The 21,719-nt window shown below is 51.5% G+C and overlaps 1 protein-coding gene across 1 annotated transcript in view; it reads right to left on the minus strand.

The window, feature by feature from the left end:
• The window catches only part of GALNT17 (polypeptide N-acetylgalactosaminyltransferase 17), a 505,081-nt gene that overhangs the window by 41,036 nt on the left and 442,326 nt on the right, over window positions 1-21,719 (minus strand). The window contains exon 7 of the mRNA XM_008257969.3: window positions 219-404. Coding sequence (XP_008256191.1) covers window positions 219-404 — 186 coding nt within the window. The remainder of the gene's footprint in view (window positions 1-218; window positions 405-21,719) is intronic.

Raw genomic sequence — 21,719 nt, forward strand, 5'->3', positions numbered from 1 at the left:
CAGAACCTTCTCATGTTTGCAAGTGGACTGACTGAGAGCTTTCTACTGGGCCGATGTCCAAGCAAAGCAGGGCTTCGGGTATCTGCGAACGCCTCCAGACCCATGCAGGATTTTGCAAGCGTGAGCATCATCCCAGGGAAGAACCATGCACAGGTTCACGACAGGGAGCTGTGACCACCAGGCAGTAAGGGTGGTGGGGACGGACTGCCAGGCCCTACCTCCAGTGGCAGGTTCCACGCGATGTACACGTGAGACTTGTAGTCGTCCATCCAGACCTCGGCCACCCGGAGGGCGTTCCTCTTGGTGTAGAAGCCGATGTTGCTGTTGTATGGCTTCTTCTTGCGCTCGATGTGGGCCACCCGTGAGCAAGGCAGGACCTCCATGCTGCCTCCGCACAGCCACACCTGGGGGCACAGACAGACACGAGGGTTCAGCCAACTCGCCTTGGGTGAGGGATAGCACAGGGAATGTCAGGATCGGTTTGTTCTCGCAGTGCAGCATGGTGTAATCTGACTTAAACACACAAGAAGAACAGTTTAAGAACACTGTTGGTCCACTCCCCAAATAGCTGTAATACCCAGAGCTGGACCAGGCCAAAGCCAGGAGCTAGCAATTCCATCCAGGTCTCCCATAGCAAGAATCCAGGCACTTGGGCCATCTTGTGCTGCCTTCCCACGTTCATTAACAGCGAGTTGATAGTAGTAAGAAGAGCAGCCGGGACTGGAATCAGCCCTCTGACACAGGATGCCAGGGTCATAAGCAGCAGCTTAACCAGCTGTGCCAACACTGGCCCTGACACTGAACCTCTTAAACAAGAGGGAGATGGTGTTGTGGGGCTTCGCACAGGTGTTTCAGAAGGCCTAGCCCGGGTGGCAGGGATAGTGGCTTCCTACCCTGGGTTCTGCAGTGTGGACCAACACAGAGCCGCCGTGCTCTTTTGGAAAGGGGCAGGAGGCTTTCACACTGCTGGGAGTCTTGAGGACATACTGATCTCTTGGGGCCAGCAAGCCCAGCGTGAATCGCAAGGGGCAGCGTTGGCTCGAGGGATCCCGCAGTGACATCATCAGTGCCCGAGTGCATGCCTGCTTTCATCCCACCTGCCCAGCCTCCGTCTACAGCTCAGTCTGCCACCTCCAGTGACACAGACTGCCTTTGGAGTCCCAAGGGTGAGCAACCAGCAGCAGATTCGGTGAGACTGAAAATGACACCAGTGGGCAGCTCGAGCTGCAAAGCACTCTGGGAACACCCGAGAGACGCAGCAGCTCAAAGCTACAATACACGGAAAGGAAGAGGAAATACATGCACACCAACGACCTCATTAAACCCTTACAGAAGAGGAAACGGAGGGTGAGAGAGGTGGAGGAAGTTGCTCAAAAAGGGGGGAGCTTGAACCCCAGCATCAGCCTCACAGGACAGCAGCAGGCCAGTCCTCACTACTCCTGCAGTCCAAGAGGGCGGGGTGACAGCCCATGGGCCTGCAGCATTCCTTAGCTCCATGGAGAGGGGTGGGGACCTGTAAGAGACAGAGCCTTGTGGAAAGTGATTAAGTCATTAGGGGCATTGCTCTCAGCATGGACAAGTGCAGAGGTGACAGAAGTTGTGGCACAGTGCCACACCGGCACCCCCAGAGTGCCAGTTGGAGTCCCAGTTCTTCCACCCAAGCAGTTGGGTCCCTGCACCCACGTGAGAGATCAGGATGGAGTTCTGGGCTCCCAGCTTTGGCCTGGTCCAGCCATTTGGGGAGTGAGACAGCTGAGGGAAGACGCCCTCTCTCTTTCTCTCTCTGCCTTTCAAATAAATAAATGGATTAAAAGAATTTAATGTTTTTATAATTTAATTCAAATAAATAAGTGGATTAAATGGATTTAAAAGAACGGATTAATGTAGTTCTCGTGGGACCTTGGTTAGTTCTCTCGAGTAAGTCATTATCGCGCTAAGCCCACCCCCATGCATTTGCCCTCTCCTGCAACATGGCTGTGTTCTTTTTTGTTTCTCTGCCACCACGTGACACAGTCAATAGGGCCCTCATCAGAGGCTGAACAAAGAAATTTGCTTAATTCTGGAGTTTCAATCTTCAATGCTAAGAGCTAAATACACCTTGGGGACTTTGTTGTAAATGACAGACAATGGACAAGCTGTGTAGAGTTGAGGGGATAGACAGGGTCTACCCTTGGCAAGGGCTTCTGGGCTGTGTTCAGGAAATCGGTCTTTGTTCTACCACAAAGGCACTGAAGGACTGGGGTTTGAAAAGCCTGTAGTGTAGAAAACAGATCAGCAGCAAGAAGGGAGAAGTCAGTAGGTCTGGCTGGGAAAAACAATAGAAAGAGACACTGGATGGATTTATCAATTTATTTGAAACAGAAAGAAAGGGACAGACACAGAGAGAGCAAGCACTCCATCCTCTGGTTCACTCTCCAAATGTCTGCAATGGCCAGGGCTGGGCCAAGGCCAAAGCTAGCCAGAGAAGGCCATCCAGGTCTCCTATCTGGGTGGCGAGAACCCAGTGACCTGAGCCTTCACAGCTGCCTCTCAGGGGCTACATTAGCAGGAAGCTGGAATCAGCAGAAGGAGTGAGAAGTGGAACTCAGATACTCTGATGTAGGATGTGGGCATTTTACTGGGCCCCCCTGACCCCAAGGCCAAACACCCCCACCAAGAGATTTTTTTTAAGATTTATTTATTTACTTGAAAGTCAAAGTTATATATAGAGAGAAGGAGAGGCAGAGAGAGAGAGAGAGTGAGCGAGAGAGAGGTGTTCCATCTGTTGGTTCACTCCCCAGTTGGCCACAACGGCTAGAGCTATGCCTATCCAAAGCCAGGAGCCAGGAGCTTTTTCCAGGTCTCCCAAACAGGTGCAGGGACCCAAAGACATGGGCCATCTTCTACTGCTTTCCCAGGTCACAGCAGAGAGCTGGATCGGAAGTGGAGCAGCCGGGACTTGAACCAGCGCCCATATGGGATGCTGGCACTGAAGGCGACAGCTTTACCTGCTATACCACAACACTGGCTCTCCCTTCAAGAGATTTTTAAAAGGCAAAATCATCAGGAATGGATTGGATGTGGCTGGCAGAGAGAAGGGTTGAGAATGACTCCCATCATCAAACAAGGCCAAAGTGGGCATTTCCAGAACTGGACATCACCTGGTTCATGGGCTCCAGGGGCAATTTTGATGTTTCCCCCAAAGTCCTTCCTTCAAGGGTTGGAGGGAAAATCTGGCATGGCTCATAGGTTCCCAAACCTGGTCGTGTCTCCACATCACCAAGGGAGCTCTCTAGAGTGACCAATGTCTGGAGCCGCCCCAGACCCAGGAACCCCACTCCTGGGGTACAAAGCTGAGACATTTGCAGGTGGCACACAGTTCCCCTTGTGTGATGTGATGTGATAGCTACCTCGGGGAAACCACAAACCTGGAAGACTTTTAGTATCTTTTCCAGGGCTGGAAGTTCATGACTCTGTTTTTGTTGTTGTTGTTGCTGTTTTTTGACAGGCAGAGTGGACAGTGAGAGAGAGAGAGACAGAGAGAAAGGTCTTCCTTTTGCCGTTGGTTCACCCTCCAATGGCCGCCGCAGCCGGCGTGCTGCAGCCGGCACACCATGCTGATCCAAAGCCAGGAGCCAGGTGGGTCTCCTGGTCTACCATGGGGTGCAGGGCCCAAGCACTTGGGCCATCCTCCACTGCACTCCCGGGCCACAGCAGAGAGCTGGCCTGGAAGAGGGGGCAACCGGGACAGAATCTGGTGCCCCGACCGGGACTAGAACCCGGTGTGCCGGCAGCATAGGCGGAGGATTAGCCTGTTGAGCCACGGCGCCGGCCATGACTCTGTTTTATAGAGGCCTGTTTTATATGCCCTGCCAATGCCTACACAGCTGGATGAAGGTTCCGGGGTCTTCTGGAAGATGCATGGGCATCCGATGATCTAGGTACTGCACTTCCCTGGCCACATTCTCTGCTGGGTCTCTGTCACCAAGAGCCGGGGAGGAAAGTGAGGGAGACTGAGGCTGCCACCTTGGTGGAAGTGAGGAGAGGGGTGGAAGAGGCCAAAAAGCGAATGCCAATGCTACTGGCTTGTTGATGGTGACCATTCTCTCAGACTGTGGGCTCTAGACATTTTTGATCTGTTCAAAATTGTAAAGGGCACCCTCTCTAGTATGTTCACTGTATTTTTTTTTTGACAAGCAGAGTGGACAGTGTGAGAGAGAGAGAGACAGAGAGAAAGGTCTTCCTTTGCCGTTGGTTCACCCTCCTATGGCCGCCGCGGCCGGCGCGCTGCGGCTGGCGCACCACACTGATCCGAAGGCCGGAGCCAGGTACTTCTCCTGGTCTCCCATGGGGTGCAGGGCCCAAGCACTTGGGCCATCCTCCACTGCACTCCCTGGCCACAGCAGAGAGCTGGCCTGGAAGAGGAGCAACCAGGACAGAATCCAGCGCCCCGACTGGGACTAGAACCCGGTGTGCCGGCGCTGCAAGGCGGAGGATTAGCCTACTGATCTGCAGCGCCGGCCCCACTGTACATTTTTAAATTTTTTTTTTTTTTATTTTAAAGGCAGAGTTACAGCAAGAGAGGCAGAGAGCAAGAAAGAGCAAGATCTTCCATCTAAATGGCCGGAACCAGGCTGACCCAAAGCCAGAAGCCAGGAGATTCTTCCTGGTCTCCTACATGGGTGCAGGGGTTCAAGCACTTGGGCCATCTTCCATTGCTTTCCCAGGTGCATTAACAGGGAGCTGTATCAGAAGTGGAGCAGGGTCGGCGCCGCGGCTCAATAGGCTAATCCTCTGCCTTGAGACGCCGGCACACCGGTTTCTAGTCCCGGTCGGGGCACCGGATTCTGTCCCGGTTGCCCCTCTTCCAGGCCAGCTCTCTGCTGTGGCCCGGGAGTGCAGTGGAGGATGGCCCAAGCGCTTGGGCCCTGCACCCCATGGGAGACCAGGAGAAGCACCTGGCTCTTGCCTTCGGATCGGTGCGGTGTGCCGGCCGCGGTGGCCATTGGAGGGTGAACCAACAGCAAAGGAAGACCTTTCTCTCTGTCTCTCCCTCTCTCTCACTGTCCACTCTGCCTGTAAAAAAAAAAAAAAAAAAAAAAAAAAAAAGTGGAGCAGCCAGGACTTGAACCGGCGCCCCCATGGGGTGTCGACCTTGCAAGCAGTGGCTTTACCCACTACACCACAGTGCTGTGCTGGCCCCATGTTTTACTCCTTTTTAAATCATGGCATACACTACTATGCCATTGACATTCTGTGTCTTTGAGAGATTACCTCTAGCAGCCTCTATAGATGGTGAAATCCGTGGGTGCTCAAGTTCTTTATGGAAAATGGTGTAGTGTTTGCATAGAATCTACACATATCATCCCATACACTTTACATCATCTCTAGGTGGTGGATAATACCTAATGCAATGGAAATGCTATGTAAACAGCTGTTCTACTGTATTGGTTAGGGAATCATGACAAAGAAAAAAAAAGTCTGTACGTGTTCAGTACAGACACAAAGTAAAAATGCATGCACTTTCAGGGCTGGTGTTATGGTGTACTGGGTAAAGCTGCCCCCTGCAGTGCCAGCATCCCATATGGGTGCTGGTTCAAGTCCCAGCTGCTCCACTTCTGATCCTGCTATGGCCTGGGAAAGCAGTAGAAGATGGCCCAAGTCCTTGGGCCCCTGCACCCACATGGGAGACCCAGAGGAGGCTCCTGGCTCCTGGCTTTGAATCAGTTCAGATCCAGCTGTTGCGGCCAGTGGGGGAGTGAACCAGCGGATGGAAGACCTCTCTCTCTCTCTTTGCCTCTCCTCTCTCTGTATAACTCTGACCTTCAAGTAAACAAATAAATCTTAAAAAAAAAAATACATACACTTTCCATCCAGAGACAGAACCTTTGGTTCTTGCATTTCACGTGGAAAAAGTATCAGGGATACAGAAACTCAAAAACTATATAAAAATATAAGCACTAAAATATTCCTCTTGTACCCTCCATGGGTGTTCTAGTGAACCCCACTTTGGAAACCACAGTTCTAAGGGTAAGTGGCGGGGTGGGGAGGTCTCACCTACTTTCACAGAATTCTAATAGTCAAGGTACGGTCTTAATCCATGAGGTTCAGAGACCAGCTGCTTCTCCAATCAGCAGGAAGCATCACTCAGGAGCTAAGTAGATTTTTAGCTGAAGTAATACAGTGAGAGCGTTCGGCTGTGTCACCTGACTGTGAATGAGGGCAGGATTACGGGAAATCCACTTTGCTGGAGATCTTCACCACCCTGCTTGGGATGATTCTCGAAAGAATCTGGATGCTGGTATAGGGGGCGCCCCATGGAGCCTCCCTCCCCATGCCCTGGTGACTGGTAAACCAGAGAGCAACACAGACGCCTTCGTCAGCACTCCCCCACCTCTACCCCAGCCACCGGCCAATCCATCACCAAGTCCCACCATGACACTCCCTAACCGTGGCTCAACTCCATCTTCTTCCCTCCTTATGCACTGTGACCCCCCAGACTGCTCCTTCCCCCACCGTCAGCCTGGCCCAAGCTCCCACCATTGGTCATCCAGACCATGGCCACCACCTCCTCCATCCAGACTCCACCCAATGTGACCTCCACTCAGAGCCTGGCTCATGCCACGCCCCAGTGCCACACTGGCTCTCACCGCTCTGAAAACAAAGCCCAGACCTTCATGTGGACCTCAAGGCCTTGAAGCAGCTTCCCTCTTCCAACCCCAGACCATGCTCTGCAGCGACTCCAACCCCACCAGCCTTCTCATCCTTCCACGGGCCACACTGCTGCCTGGGTTACCCTCTCCCAACCTGCCTCAGACTCCAGCCTTAAGCTCCACCATCACTTCCGCAGGGGAAGCCCCAGAGGAAACCAAAGCCTCCCAGCTGCATATCACAGCTGTAAGTTCTAAGTTTTATTTTATTTATTTGAAAGGCAGAATTACAGAGAGAGAGAGAGAGAGAGAGAGGTGTGTGTGTGTGTGTATTTTGGAGAGAGTGGGGAGAGAGAGAGAGAGAGAGAGAGAGAGAGAGAGAGAGAGAGAGAAAGCGCTTCCATCAGTTAGTCCATTCTCCAAATGGTCGCAATGGCAAAGGCTGGGCCAGATCAAAGCCAGGAGCCAGGAGCTGCTTCTGGGTCTCCCACGAGGGTGGCAGGGACACAAGCACTGGGGAATCTTCCACTGCTTTCCTAGGCCATGAGCAGAGAGCTGGACTGGAAGTGGAGCAGCCAGGACTCGAACTGGAGCCCATGGGGATGTTGGCGTTGCAGGCAGCGGCTTTACCCACCATGCCACACAGCTGTGGTTTTGCGAGTGTGTTGGGACGTGGGTGTGTGAATGTAGGTGGGGGGAGGCAAGTGGTATGGGGCATGCCTGGAGTTGTGTGAAGAGGCACTGCAGAGAGCAACAAGGGAGTTCAGGTCGCAACTGGGCCATCACCACCAGCAAGACTTGAGTCTGCAAGAGCATCAGAGAGGCTGTGGAACATTCGCTGGCAAACCGTCCAGTGGATCACAGAGAAGATGCAAAGTAAGGAGTGAGGTGGCTCAGAGGACCACAGGCTGGGGTGGCCCTTAGGTCTGGCTGAAGAGGGGGACCTGGTGGGCTGTGGCTCTATTTATTTTCAAACATAAAGAAAAAGTGCAGGGTACCTTCCGTGGTTGTTAGTAGTGTACTCACTATTGTGCAACCATCACCACAATCCAACTTAAACACTTTTTAAAAAATATTTATTTATTTGAGAGGTTACAGACAGTGAGAGAAAGAGACAGAGAGAAAGGTCTTCCTTCCACTGGCTCACTCCCCAAATGGCTGCTACGGCTGGAGCTGAGTCAATCCAAAGCCAGGAACCAGGAACTTCTTCCAGGTCTCCCATGCGGGTGCAGGGGCTCAAGGACTTGGGCCATGTTCTTCTGCTTTCTCAGGCCAGAGCAGAGAGCTGGATTGGAAGTGGAGCAGCCAGGACTAGAACCGGCACCCATATGGGATGCTGGCACTGCAGGCGGAGGATTAACCCACTGTGCCACAGCACCGGCCCCTAGACACTTTTCATCCTCTGATTAGAAACCCCATACCAGTCACATCCCAGTGTCCTTCTCTTCTCCCTGCCCCCACACCCCAGCCCTAGGCAATCGCTAATCCACTTCATTTCTACATGTTTGCTGTTTCTGGATATTTCCTCAAAGAGGCATCATCCAGTAAGTGTTTCTTGCACTTAGCGCAATGTCTTCTTTTTAAATGTCTATTTATTTTCATCTACTTAAAAGTGGGGGTGGAGAGGGAGAGGGAGAGAGAGAGGGAGAGGGAGAGGGAGAGGGAGAGGGAGAGGGAGAGGGAGAGGGAGAGGGAGAGGGAGAGGGAGAGGGAGAGAGAGACCATGCTCTTATTTGCTGGTTCATTCTCAGCTCTTTCCTTTTATTTTCTCTTTTTCTTTTATTGACAGGCAGAGTGGACAGTGAGAGAGAGAGAGAGACAGAGAGAAAGGTCTTCCTTTGCCATTGGTTCACCCTCCAATGGCCGCTGCGGCCGGCGCGCTGTGACCGGCGCATCACGCTGATCCGAAGGCAGGAGCCAGGTGCTTCTCCTGGTCTCCCATGGGGTGCAGGGCCCAAGGACTTGGGCCATTCTCCACCGCACTCCCTGGCCACAGCAGAGAGCTGGCCTGGAAGAGGGGGCAACCGGGACAGAATCCAGCGCCCCGACTGGGACTAGAACCAGGGGTGCTGGCGCCGCAAGGCGGAGGATTAGCCTATTGAGCAGCAGCACTGGCCCAGTTCTTTCTTTGTAAGATGGAGTTGTACCATGCACCTGCCTCCACTGTAGAGCCACCATGAGGGCCGTTTGAGATGAAAGACCCAGCCAGAGTCCTCCAGAGGTAGACCAGCAACACGGTCGCTGGTTCACACTGCAGGTTGCCTGCTCCCAGCATGGACTTCACCCTTTAGCAGATGGCCTTGGCCAGTTTCTCCTACCTAGGTCTTCATGACCTGCTGTGTACAGCGATGAATCACAACAGCCCTGGCTGGCCTGTTAGCGCTGTTGGGAGGTTCACTGTGGATGAGAAACACATCAAACACTTGGAGCCACACACTGCCGACAGGTGGCTCTGAAAACATGGCGTCTGTGTTGTCATGGTAACCAGACTCCAAGGATCCAGCACTAGATTTCCCACCCATGTCTTCCGTAGGATCACAGCATCATCCGAGGACAGGAAGGGCTGGAGATTTCTAGAAGGTTTCTCCCTGATCAGGCACTGGGTATGTGGGTGGGACTGGTGTCCTGGCTGAGGGCCCAGGCATGGGCAGGGAAGTACAGGTGGAGACTCTGCCTTCAGGGCCCACCAGTGTGCCCCACAGATGGTTCCTTGGTCATCCGCTCCCTGCACAAGCCCAGGTAGAGGAACCTCCACTCATGAGGTCTATCATTGGACTTCAAGCAGTTCAGGGAAAATGCAATTAAAAGATAAGCTTATTTGGCGAGCGCCATGGCTCACTAGGCTAATCCTCCGCCTGTGGCACCGGCACACCGGGTTCTAGTCCTGGTTGGGGTGCCAGATTCTGTCCCGGTTGCCCCTCTTCCAGGCCAGCTCTCTGCTGTGGCCCGGGAGTGCAGTGGAGGATGGCCCAAGTCCTTGGGCCCCTGCACTCATGTGGGAGACCTGGAAGAAGCTCCTAGCTCCTGGCTTCGGATCGGCGCAGCTCCCGCCATTGCGGCCATCTGGGGAGTGAACCAACAGAAGGAACACCTTTCTCTCTGTCTCTCCCTCTCACTGTCTGTAACTCTATCTCTCAAGTAAATAAATAAAATCTTAAAAAAAAAACAACTTCCTGTGTATGAGTGAAGTTGAGTATCTTTCATTTGATGATTCTATATGGGCCTTGCTTATTTTCCTGCTCAACTATTGTCTTTTACTGTTATTTATTGTTGTTGCTGTGGTTATTATTGTGGAAGTCTTCATTTATAAGCCTTTGGTTATAATGCGAATTAAAATATTACAAATTAAAAACATGCTATGTCAAAATAAAAAAACAAAATTAAGTTTTTAAGAAGATAGGATTGTTTTGGTTGCCAGTGGAATTGAAAGCATCTATATGAGGGGTCTTCGTAAAGTTCATGGAAATTCTGTGTTTATGAAACACCTTGTGCATGGACTTCAAATTTCAGTGCATCAAAATTCCACTTTCCACAGACTTTTGGATGAATCCTCATAGCAGGATGCCACTGGCAACCACGGATGCCCCATCCCACCCATCCTGTGAGCCAACTCTGCAAGCCCGGGTCAGCCAGAAACCACGAAATGTCCAGCTCCCCAGGTGCTGCCCCACTCGCTCTGCTGTCTTGCAAACACCTCTGGTCCCTCCCCAAGGATGTGTGGCTTTGCTCCCTCTGAGCGTGACCAACCCTGTGACTCCCAAGGGACAGGATGCCAAGGGAGTTGACAGGTCAGCCAGAAAGGAGTATGGGAGATACAAGCTTGTGGGTGACGGTCTCCCATCCACTTCCAGCAAACTTTCTTCCTGGTTACACAAGCCCATAGCACTCAGACAGCAAGAGATCTCGCTGACATCTCTCAAGAAGCAAAGAGGCAGTTTTCACTGCGATTTATCGTGTAGATGTGCACCACAGGAGAAACAATTCATTTGTGAAAATGCCACCACTACACATTATGTGTTCCAATGATATAGCAGGCAAACCTGGAGACAGGTGTGTTGGTAAGACACAGAAGATTTTCTTTTTTTTCTTTTTTTTTTTTTTTTTTTTTGACAGGCAGAGTGGACAGTGAGAGAGAGAGAGACAGAGAGAAAGGTCTTCCTTTTGCTGTTGGTTCACCCTCCAATGGCCGCCGCAGCCGGCGCACTGCGGCCAGCGCATCGCACTGATCCGAAGCTAGGAGCCAGGTGCTTCTCCTGGTCTCCCATGTGGGTGCAGGGCCCAAGCACTTGGGCCATCCTCCACTGCACCCAGGCCACAGCAGAGAGCTGGCCTGGAAGAGGGGCAACCGGGACAGAATCCGGCGCCCCGACCGGGACTAGAACCCGGTGTGCCGGCGCCACAAGGCAGAGGATTAGCCTAGTGAGCCGCAGCGCTGGCCAAGATTTTCTTTTAAAGATTTATTTGAGAGCCGGCGCCGTGGCTCAATAGGCTAATCCTCCACCTTGCGGCGCCGGCACACCGGGTTCTAGTCCCGGTTGGGGCGCCGGATTCTGTCCCGGTTGCCCCTCTTCCAGGCCAGCTCTCTGCTATGGCCAGGGAGTGCAGTGGAGGATGGCCCAGGTGCTTGGGCCCTGCACCCCATGGGAGACCAGGAAAAGCACCTGGCTCCTGGCTCCTGCCAGGATCAGCGCGGTGCGCCGGCTGCAGCGGCGGCCATTGGAGGGTGAACCAACGGCAAAGGAAGACCTTTCTCTCTGTCTCTCTCTCTCACTGTCCACTCTGCCTGTCAAAAAAAAAAAAAAAAAAAAAAAAAAAAAAAAAAAAAAGATTTATTTGAAAGGGGGAGTTACTGATGGAGAGAGGAAGAGACAGAGAGAGAGAGGTCTTCCATTTGCTGGTTCACTCCCTAAATGGCCGCAATGACTGAAGCTTGGCCAACTCAAAGGCAGGAGCTAGGAGCTCGATCCATGTCTCCCACGTGGTTGAGTGCAAGGGCCCAAGCACTTGGGCCATCTTCTGCTGCTTTTCCCAGGCCATTAGCAGGAAGCTGGATTGGAAGTGGAACAGCCAGGACTCAAACCAGTGCCCATATGAGATGCCAACGCTGCAGACAGAGGCTTAACCTATTACTCCACAGTGCCAACCAAAAAAAAAAAAAAAAAAAAAAAACCACCAAAAAACACAAAGGATTTTTAGGGCCAAGAAATCACCGTGTATGATACTGAAACGGTAGACTCATGCCCTTATTTATTTGTCCAAGTGCACAGAATGTACAAAAGATGCCTTGTCATGCCTGGGTGACAGGTGACAGGTGCCTGGGCCATCTTGTGTTGCTTTTCCCAGGCCATTAGCAGGGAGCTGGAACAGAAATGAAGCAGCCAGGACTTGAACCAGCACCCACAGTGGATACCAGTGTTACAGATGCCGGCTTTACCTGCTGTGCCACAGTACCGGCCCCCCACCCGTGTTTTTGTGTTTTTAAGGACTTCTGGGATGACCCTTTTCCCAGAGGAACAGGTGCTTCCTGTTGAAAATCAGCAGTTTGCACCAGGCAGTGTTCCTCTGCCCCACTGGTGGGTGAGCTGACTTTTCCCTGCTGAAACACACACTCTCTCCCACTAACTGGGACAGACACATAATGGCTTGCCTCCCGAAGTCCTCTAACAAAAATTCAATTCCAATCTTCTGCTTTATTTATTACTGTGTCTCAGAAATAGGATTTACAAATATGGACCTCAAGACATATCTCAATTTAAGTACCACAATGGCGAGAACCCTTAACTACCTGGATTCTACTGCCAGTCGATGCGAGCCATTTTTCCTGATACTAGATGAGGAATTAAAATGAAGTTCGGTAAGTGACATGCGGAGAAAAGAAACGCAGAGTGAAAGCAGTTTGATTTATGGAGCTTGGGAGGGGAGAGGGGAGAGCTTGCTTCTTTTGGCTTTTGTTGATATTGCTTAAACACCAAAAAAAAAAAAATACTATGGATGTGGGAATAACAATATTGATCTAATTTCACCAGCTTAAAATTCTTCCTCCAGGGTCAGGGGGCAGCATATTAAGTCACTGCCCCCCAGAACTGTGAGTCAAAATCATCCTACTTTTTTTGTTGTTGTTGTGATTTTACAACATGGTATTGTGTTATAAGACACAGGAAACTGATGAAGCCACCAGCCTTCCTGTCCAACATGATCGCATACTCAGGACTGGTGTGTTAGAGAAACAGCCGAGAGAGTAGCTGGGATCAGACTTATTTCTGTTGGCCTCGCCCTGTGCCCCACTCCCAATCTCTTCTTTGCTCCTATCCCTCATCCCTCCCGCAGCCTCCCTCTCCCTACTCCCAGGCACCTCCCACATCTGGTTGCCTTTGCACCTGTTTCTCTCCTGCTCACTCCCTCCTTGGGACCTGCAGCCCCCGCTTAGCGGCCACGACACCTTCCCCCATCTCGGCCTTTGCAGTGCCATACACATGTACCCTAAGACCAGTGCTCCGAGCTCACTGCTGCCAGAGACAGAAAGATAATTTAGACACCAGACCCCGCGGCCAAAGTTCACAGTCTTCCCTGTTTGCTTAGTGCTTCAAGTGAGAATGCCAGCAAAGGTTTGAGAACTGTATTAAGACCTGGGTGTGCAAGCTGCCGGAAGTGGGGGGTGGCTGATAACGCTGTATTCACTCCACACCTATGCAGGCCACCCTCCTCCTCTTACCATAATTCAGTGTGAATTTTGCCTAGGATTAAAGAGGAGCTGGTAGTGTGCAATTATAGATAAATCCTGTCGAGCTCCAGAAAGAAAGCAAATGATATTTCATTCTATGTCTTCAACACCAGAAGGGCCAGGGTTTTCTGAATGTGAGCTGTGATCTGGAAGGAGGGTAGGGTGGGGACGGCTGATGTCACTTGCTGCTCCTAAGGCCCTTAGAGGTGGGCTCAGCCTTTCTGGTGCTTCAGTCCCCTAACTGAACCCAACTTGGTTAAGGATAAATACGGGGGCCGGTGCTGTGGTGTAACGGGTAAAGCTGTCACCTGTGCTGCCGACATCCCATATGGGTGCCGGTTTGAGTCCTGGCGGCTCCACTTCTGATCCAGCTCCCTGCTGTGGCCTGGGAAAGCAGTAGAAGATGGCCCTAGTCCTTGGGCCCCTGCACTTGCATGGGAGACCCAGAGGAAGCTCCTGGCTCCTGATCGGCACAGCTCCGGCTGTTGCGGCCAACTGGGGAGTGAACCATCGGATGGAAGACCTCTCTCTCTCTGCCTCTCCTTCTCTCTCTGTGTAACTCTGACTTTCAAGTAAAATAAATAAATCTTAAAAAAAGATAAATATGAAGGGACTTCAAAAATGTTCACGGAAAAATGTGGACTCTGAAAAATTACGTGTGGATCTCCATTTTTTTTTGCACCAAGATAAACTCATCTTTTTATTGAATTTTATGCAACTCTTTGGAATTCACTTTCTAAAAGACACAACTGCTTCCAGAATCAAACAGGAAGCAACATGAGGACCTATACTCTTTTTTTTTTTTTTTTTGACAGTCAAAGTGGACAGTGAGAGAGACAGAGAGAAAGGTCTCCCTTTGCCGTTGGTTCACCCTCCAATGGCCGCCGCAGCCGGTGCGCTGTGGCCGGCGCACCGCGCTGATCCGATGGCAGGAGCCAGGTGCTTCTCCTGGTCTCCCATGGGGTGCAGAGCCCAAGGACTTGGGCCATCCTCCACTGCACTCCCGGGCCACAGCAGAGAGCTGGCCTGGAAGAGGGGCAACCGGGACAGAATCCGGCGCCCCGACCGGGACTAGAACCCAGTGTGCTGGTGCCGCAAGGCGGAGGATTAGCCTAGTGAGCCACAGCGCTGGCCGAGGACCTATACTCTTTATAGCTCACCGGCAGGAAGCTGGATTGGAAGCAGAGCAGCTGGGACTTGAACCTGCTTTCAGATATGGGATGCTGGGGTCGAAGGTGGCGGCTTAACCCGCTATTGCCATGATCCTGGCCGCATCTGAACATTAGGCCTTTGATCAGGTGAGGGTCCTCATAGGAGAAGGGTTACTCCTTTGCTGAGAATGGAATGCATCTCAGTGCCCTTTATTGAGTCGAAACTCCTGGGTGATGCTCTAACTGGGCTCACGGAGTTCACTAACCAACAAACTCAACCACATACAACAACACCCACGGAAAGGGTGTGGGCAAGCCTCCGCTGGTGTCAGTTCTGGTACCTGTCCACTCTCTGGAGCTAAGACTGCAATTTAGGCACTGTAGCCTCCTGGGAACCCCACTCCCAGCCTGCCTTGCCAATGAGACTAGCCACGAGCCTCTTTCTCACCTGTGCGTCATCTGAGGGCTGCTGTGGCTGCAAAGTCAGCGTGGCATCTCCATCCACTTTCCCACTGCAGACACGTGGAGGTCACCTGTGGCAGGTGGAGGAGCCAAGGTCCCTGAGCCACCACCAGGAAGGCTGCCTGCCAGCCAACCGGGGACATCTACGATGGATGCTGATGGCACTAAGTCACTCAGGTTTGGAAGTTGGCTGGTTCCAGCAGCCACAGTGCCTTGCACCAGGCACTGTGCACCCCATAATTTGAACTATAGCAGGGAGAATTTTAAATGTACTCAGGAAGCCCACACTCTGAATGGATCCCAGGTCTGAAAGCAAAGGCACCCCCCCTCCCAAGCTTCCTCCAGCCAGTAATTAAAAAATATATTTATTTATTTGGAAATCAGAGTTTCAGACAGAGTGAGAGAGAAAGGGAGAGACAGAAAGAGAGATCTTCCATCCATTGTTTCACTCCCCAGATGGCTACAAGTTGCAAGGGCTGAGCCAGGCTGAAGCCAGGAGCCAGGAGCTTCCTCCGAGTCTCCCACATGGGAGTAGCAGGGGCTCAAGCCCTTGGGTCATCATCTGCTGCTTTTCCCAGGCCTTTAGCAGGGAGCTGGATCAGAAGAGGAGCAGCCAGGACACGAACTGGTGCCCAGATGGGATGCCGGTGGTGTTGCAGGTGGCGGCTTTACCTGCGACACCACCGCACCAGCCTCCACTCAGTAATGTTGTTTCTGTTTCTTTCCCACAAATCAATCCATTACTCAGCATCAATGAGGACTGCACATAGCCCATGTCGCTGACCCACCCCGACCCATTCATTTGTTTGCCCTGCTGGGGGGGCCCAGTTCCATGTTTGAGAGATCTGCCACAGCAGCAGCAGCCAACAATGGAGCTGATAAAGGGAAATGTCTTTTAAATTTTTAAACAGTTCTTCCTGGCGCTGTTTTGTTTCTGCTCACTTAACACGGTGTCTGGCCTATCTGCCAGGCCTGGGGTCTATTTGAACAATTTCAAAATGTCACCTGCTGCCTGCTGACTTCTGCTGCTGCAAACAGCCAGCCTCTTGGCTCCCACGGAGCCTGCTTGGTGGATTCCACGTGTGCATGCTACCCATTCACAGAAAGTTCACTCAAAAAAAAAAAAGCCACTGTGGCCAAATTCAGTCTATCTGCTCTCTGGCTCAGAGAAAACATGGAGATGGTACTGCATTATCTTCAATGCACCCCCTTTTGTAACAGAGCAGGGATGTGTGAAAGGGTTTGATAATTCTTAGAGTGCCACAGAATAGCATTGATCTTGAACTTCAGAGAGCTATCAGCTTGAGTTTCCTCCAGGGGCCACACCAGGCCTCTGTCCTGGAGGACTGGACGCATAGTCCATTCTAGTGGTTGAAGTTCACCACATCTAACTCTCTGACAGTCACCTGTACCTGTGTTTTCTCACCACCCAGCTCCTTTGAGGAGTGCCCAGGGCTTAGAAGGAAATCAAATGCTTCCTACATTGTCCTTGGACTTTGTGCCAGGTGAGGTAATGTCCCAGGGGAACCCAGAGGGGGACTGAGCCATAGAAGGTTCCAGAAGAGGTTCCATAGAGAAAAACCTTCCTTTACAAGGGTGGGGATAGTCGGTCTACGGGCCCTGTAAGGCCTATGAAATCATTTGGTCTGGCCGTGTCAAGGCAGCCACAGGTGCAACTCGAAATGCAATACATCTGCAGTAACAAATTTTTAAGTTGATCATTTTGTAGGGCCTGCGGATGATGTTAAAAATATCCCAGTGGCCCTTGGCAAGAAAACAGGTTCCCAAGCCCTGTGAGTCTAAACCCACTTAGTGGATGCAGTGGGTGAAGCTGCCACTTGAGATGGTTGTACCTCTTACCAGAGTGCCTGGGATGGAGTCTCACCTCTGCTTCCCATTCAGCTTCCTGCTAACAAGTCTGGGAGGCAGCCAACGATGGCTCATGTACTTGGGTTCCTTTCCCCCACATGGGGGACCTGGATAGAGTCCCTGGCTCTTGGCTTTGGCTAGACACAGACCAAGCTGTGGGGGCCTCCTTTAGGAGAGCAGCCAAAGACCCCCTCTTTGGAAGGACAAGGATTTTGTTTAAAGTGTGTGTCCTTAAGGGAAGATCCACAGCTCTTAGTCTACACACAGCAAGGGTCCAACGAGACACTTGGCTCCATGGAGAGAGTCGGGCCAAGCAGGAGTGACATGGGACCACCTGGACTACAGGAAGATCACCTACGGGCAGCAGCCGTGTGTTCCTGGGGCCACGTTAACCCTGTCCCATGCGGGAGGGGACTGTTGATACTGAGGACACTGGCTGGGCTCTACTGTGACCTTCAGGAGAAACATTCTTTCCAGAGTTTGGAAGCCAGGGCTTGCTGTCCTCTCCTAACCACCGCTCCTGCACCTGCCTGGGAATTGAGAGTTCACTCATTCAGAAAAGCATCATGATTATCAAGGCATGGCCAAGACTAGAACGAACGATGCAGGAGATACTCTGCAAAGTGCCTTATAGTTCTTATTTTGTTTCTTTCTCACAGCAAGCCTGTAATGGACTGAAATCCCTCCGTTGACACCTCAGGGTGATGGTGTTGAAGGCGGGGAGGTCTTTGGTGGGTGATTAGGGCATGAGGGTAGAGTCTGCATGAGCTGAGTCAGGGCCCTCATGGAAGAGCAGTGAGACACCCCTTCCTGCTTCCATCACCCCTGGACACAGTGAGGGGGGCTGGGAGCCAGAAAGCCAGCCCTCACCAGACCCTCAACCTGCCTCGACCTCGGTCCAGCTTTCAGAATCTCTATTGCTTAGACGTGGTCCAGTTTAAGGAACTTTGTCAGGGCAGCCCAAGTGGACAAAGACGAAGCTTGAAGGGTAGACCTTTCTCTAACTCCCAGGTTGCCTCAGAGGTCAAGGGCTCAGGGAAGCTGGGGGAGGGGCATGCCCAGGACACACACTCACCCAGGGACGGGACCCACATCTAGCCAGGGGTCTGTCTCCCTCCCCACCTACTCCCACAGTGTAAGAAGACCCTGTCTCTCAGTGAGCCTGTCTCCCAGCAGATCCACCGACCCCCAGACTTGGAGATGTCGCTTACTGGGACACAGATCTCTGAGAAAGAGGTTCCCTAGATAAGGCACCTCTGGCCTGGGCTGGCTGCATCCAGCTCCATGGGAGAACTACTGAAAAACACACAGGTTTGGGCAGGGACCTGTGATCTGCATTCTCACACCATCAGGGAACCTATTTGTCTCAAGCCAGATAGACATCCCAAAGGCCTTGTGCCATGGACACCCTGGACGTCTGGAGATACCTGCAGAATTCCCCTCCGGATAATGTTTTCAAATGCATCGAATGCAATGAAATGCAAGGAACTGCAGAAGGAAGCAATTCCACAAAAACATAGCTATCAAGTTTTGCAACAATGTGTGCCTCTTCAACCCATTACATAACAAGATGTGGTGTGGATGTTACTGACTCATAGATTTGAGAGTAATCAGCAGACCGCCTAAATATGTGAAGGCGGCCCCAAGAACCAGAAAGTCATAGGGTACATTTTTTCACCAAGGAAGCAGAATCCTGAACACCCTCACAAACTCCCCAGAGATAAGCTGATCAAAGCTAAGGACTCCTGACTCGGGAGCTGCGGCCCATCACCATCTAAAACATTACCAATACATTGCAAGAGATTCTTGCATCATTCCACCAACACAGGTTGCCCAAGAGGTAAAAATCTAACCAACTCAAGTGCTTCATTTCCATTAGCCATGAGAAGGCTGCGTGGATGTTGCAATCCGTTCTCCTTTGCACAGAGACTGTGTTAAATGATTCATTTACAAATTGACATCCCTGGTGCAACAGCCACTACAAGAAATCCCATTCCTGCAAACCTTATGGGGGAAAATATGGCTTGATTTATTTTCTCATCGGTGTGCTGGCATTCTAAGATGGAAGTTATTTCCAGCCCCTCTTGCTTTGTTTTGCATTTATCCTAATTTTCCCAACTACATGGTTTCCAGATTGCGAGAAACGATCATCCTTATTCAGAGCAAACGGCGCCAGGGATAAATTCAGGAAAGGGGCCGCCTTCCAGCTGCAATCAACCATCCCCTCCTTCGTCCTGCCAGAACTCATCCCCCTAATAAGATCACCTGAAGCTCCCCCGGACAAAACAGTAACAGAAAGCTCCAAGTTGCAATGAGGAACAATGCCTTAGGAGCTCCAGAAAGTCAGCTGTTGGTAGCTTTTCCATATACATCGGGGATAATAGGATTTTGTGCATTTAAATAGCTCCAAGCATTCCTGTGCTTGCTGTATGCAGCTGTGCCCTGTGGTTGAGATGGGTGCTCACGATAATTCATGCCTGTGGCAGAGGTAACAAGGAGTTCAGCTTCACCTGCTGGAGCCCAGCTGTCCCCACGGTCCTGGCTGTTGCTCAAAGTCTGAGTTCCTGGAGATGAAATAGTCCCCAGCCTAGGACTCCAGTTAGCGCTCCAATACGGGAAGTGGGTGTCCCAAGCGGTGGCTTGACCTGGTGCACTGACAACACCTACCCCCCGAGTCCCCTGTAACCTTAAGAATTGCCCATATTGTGCCTACGCCCTGGCCCCATAACTTCCCTCTCCCGTCCAAATCTCACCCATCTTTCAAGGCCCAGGGAGCCTCCTCTAGGAAATCCTTCCCCCCTTCACTGGGAGACAGACAGCTTCTTTTGGTCATCTGCTACACTGTTAATATTTATGCCATTCACTTCAGCAGATGGAGTGCCCCTGTGCAGGAACAATGGATGTGGGATTCCAGCTCATAGGAGTCACACACTCCGCCTGGGGCAGAGAGATGTCCTATGATCCCTGCGTCTGCTGACCCTCACCCGTTCCCATGGTTACCTACTGGTCACATTTGAAACGTCACCCTCTGACTCCTTGTCTTCTGATTCTCTCACCTACTTCCTCCCCCTTAGCTCATTTAGAGGGAAGGTCTCAGACCAGCTGATGGCTACAATAAGACCAATTCCGAACTCATGCAGATGTTTAACCTCCGAAGTCACAAGTTCATGGTACTGAGAGCATGGAATGTTCTTTAAGAAAGACTCCTTTATATATATTTTTTATTTACAGGCAGAGTGATAGAGAGAGGGAGAGGGAAAAACTGAAAGAGACACACAGAGAGAGAGAGAGAGAGAGAGAGAGAGATCTTCTATCCACTGACTCAATACCCAAATGACCACAACAGCCAGGGTTGGACCAGGACAATGGGGTTTACCATGTGGGTGGCAGGGGCCCAAATATTTGGGCCATCTTCTGTTGCCTTCCCGGGCACATTAGCAGGGAGCTGGATTGAAAGTGGAGCAGCCAGGACTCGAACTGGCACTGCAATATGGGATGCTCCTTATCGTCCTTGGGAGAAGATCTGACTTCTATCCATGTAGCCCAGAGACCAGATCTCTGCTGACCTGCTCCTGCCTCCTACGCTGGCGACTCCTGCTCCAACCACAAAGTCAGTCCCCAGGGACCATCCTCTGTGGCCCCAGGCCCTGCCTGTGCAATTCTACCTGAGGGCAAACAGCTTCACCTTATCACTCCCACCCATCCTCCAGGTCTCTCTCAAGGCCTCCTTTTCTAGAACTTTCCCTAGCCCTGCACTGCCATCGCAGCCCCACCGACACCTCCGTCTTTCTTGGGACCACAGCATCTCCAGGCTGCCTGCCTGCTTCCCTGTTTGTGTCCTCATCAGGTCAGCCAGAGCTGCGTCTCTCCTCTTTCCCTCTCATCAGCTTCCCAGCACAGAGCGATGTCTCAGAAATCAGAGGCGTTTGTTGAATTTCAAAATATTAAGAGGGGGGATGGTCATGAGAGCCGGATCTCTGAATGGACAAGTGATTCCGTGCAGCCCACGCTGATGAGGACTGACCCTAGGGGCACCCTAGCCATTGCCATCCTCTGAAGAATAATAATTACCAGGACAGGCATTTGGCTTAAGATACGTGCATCCAGGGGCCAGCGCTGTGGCGTAGCAGGTAAAGCTGCCATCTGCAGTGCCGACATCCTATATGGGCGCCAGTTCGAGGCCTGGCTGCTCCACTTTCGATCCAGCTTTCTGCTATGGTCTGGGAAAGCAGTGGAAGATGGCCCAAGTCCTTGGGCCTCTGCACCCACATGGGAAACGCAGAGGAAGCTCCTGGCTCCTGATCGGTGCAGCTCCAGCTGTTGTGGAGTGAACCAGTGGATGGAAGACCCTGCCCCCAACACCACCCCTCTCTCTGCTTCTCCTCTCTGTGTAATTGTGACTTTCAAGTAAAATAAATAAGTCCTTTTTTTTTTTTTTTTAAGATACATGCATCCAGTATCAGAGTGCCTGGGTTCAAATCCCAGCTCTGTCCCAACTCCAGCTTGCTGCTAATGTGTCCTGGGAGGCTGCAGGCGATGCCTCAAGTAGTTGGAGCCTTATCATCCATGTGGGAGAACTGGACAGAATTTCCAGCACTTGGCTTCAGCTTAGCTCAGCCTTAGCTACTGCAGACATTTGAGGAGCAAAGCAGTAGATGGGGCCTCTCTCTATTTGTCTCTCTCTTTGCCTTTGAAAGAAAATAAATGCGCTACTAAGTAATTTTTTAAATAATAATTAGAGCAACATCGGTAGCTACGATTTTGAACAACCACTGTGCGAGGCCCCGAACAGGAACTTTATACATTACTTCATTTGTTTCTCCCAGTTATTTTATGACGTTAGTTTCATAATGTTCATTTATAAATGAAAACCCAATGCTACGGGAA

Source organism: Oryctolagus cuniculus, chromosome 19 (assembly GCF_964237555.1).
Source record: "Oryctolagus cuniculus chromosome 19, mOryCun1.1, whole genome shotgun sequence".
NCBI classification, from domain to species: domain Eukaryota; kingdom Metazoa; phylum Chordata; class Mammalia; order Lagomorpha; family Leporidae; genus Oryctolagus; species Oryctolagus cuniculus.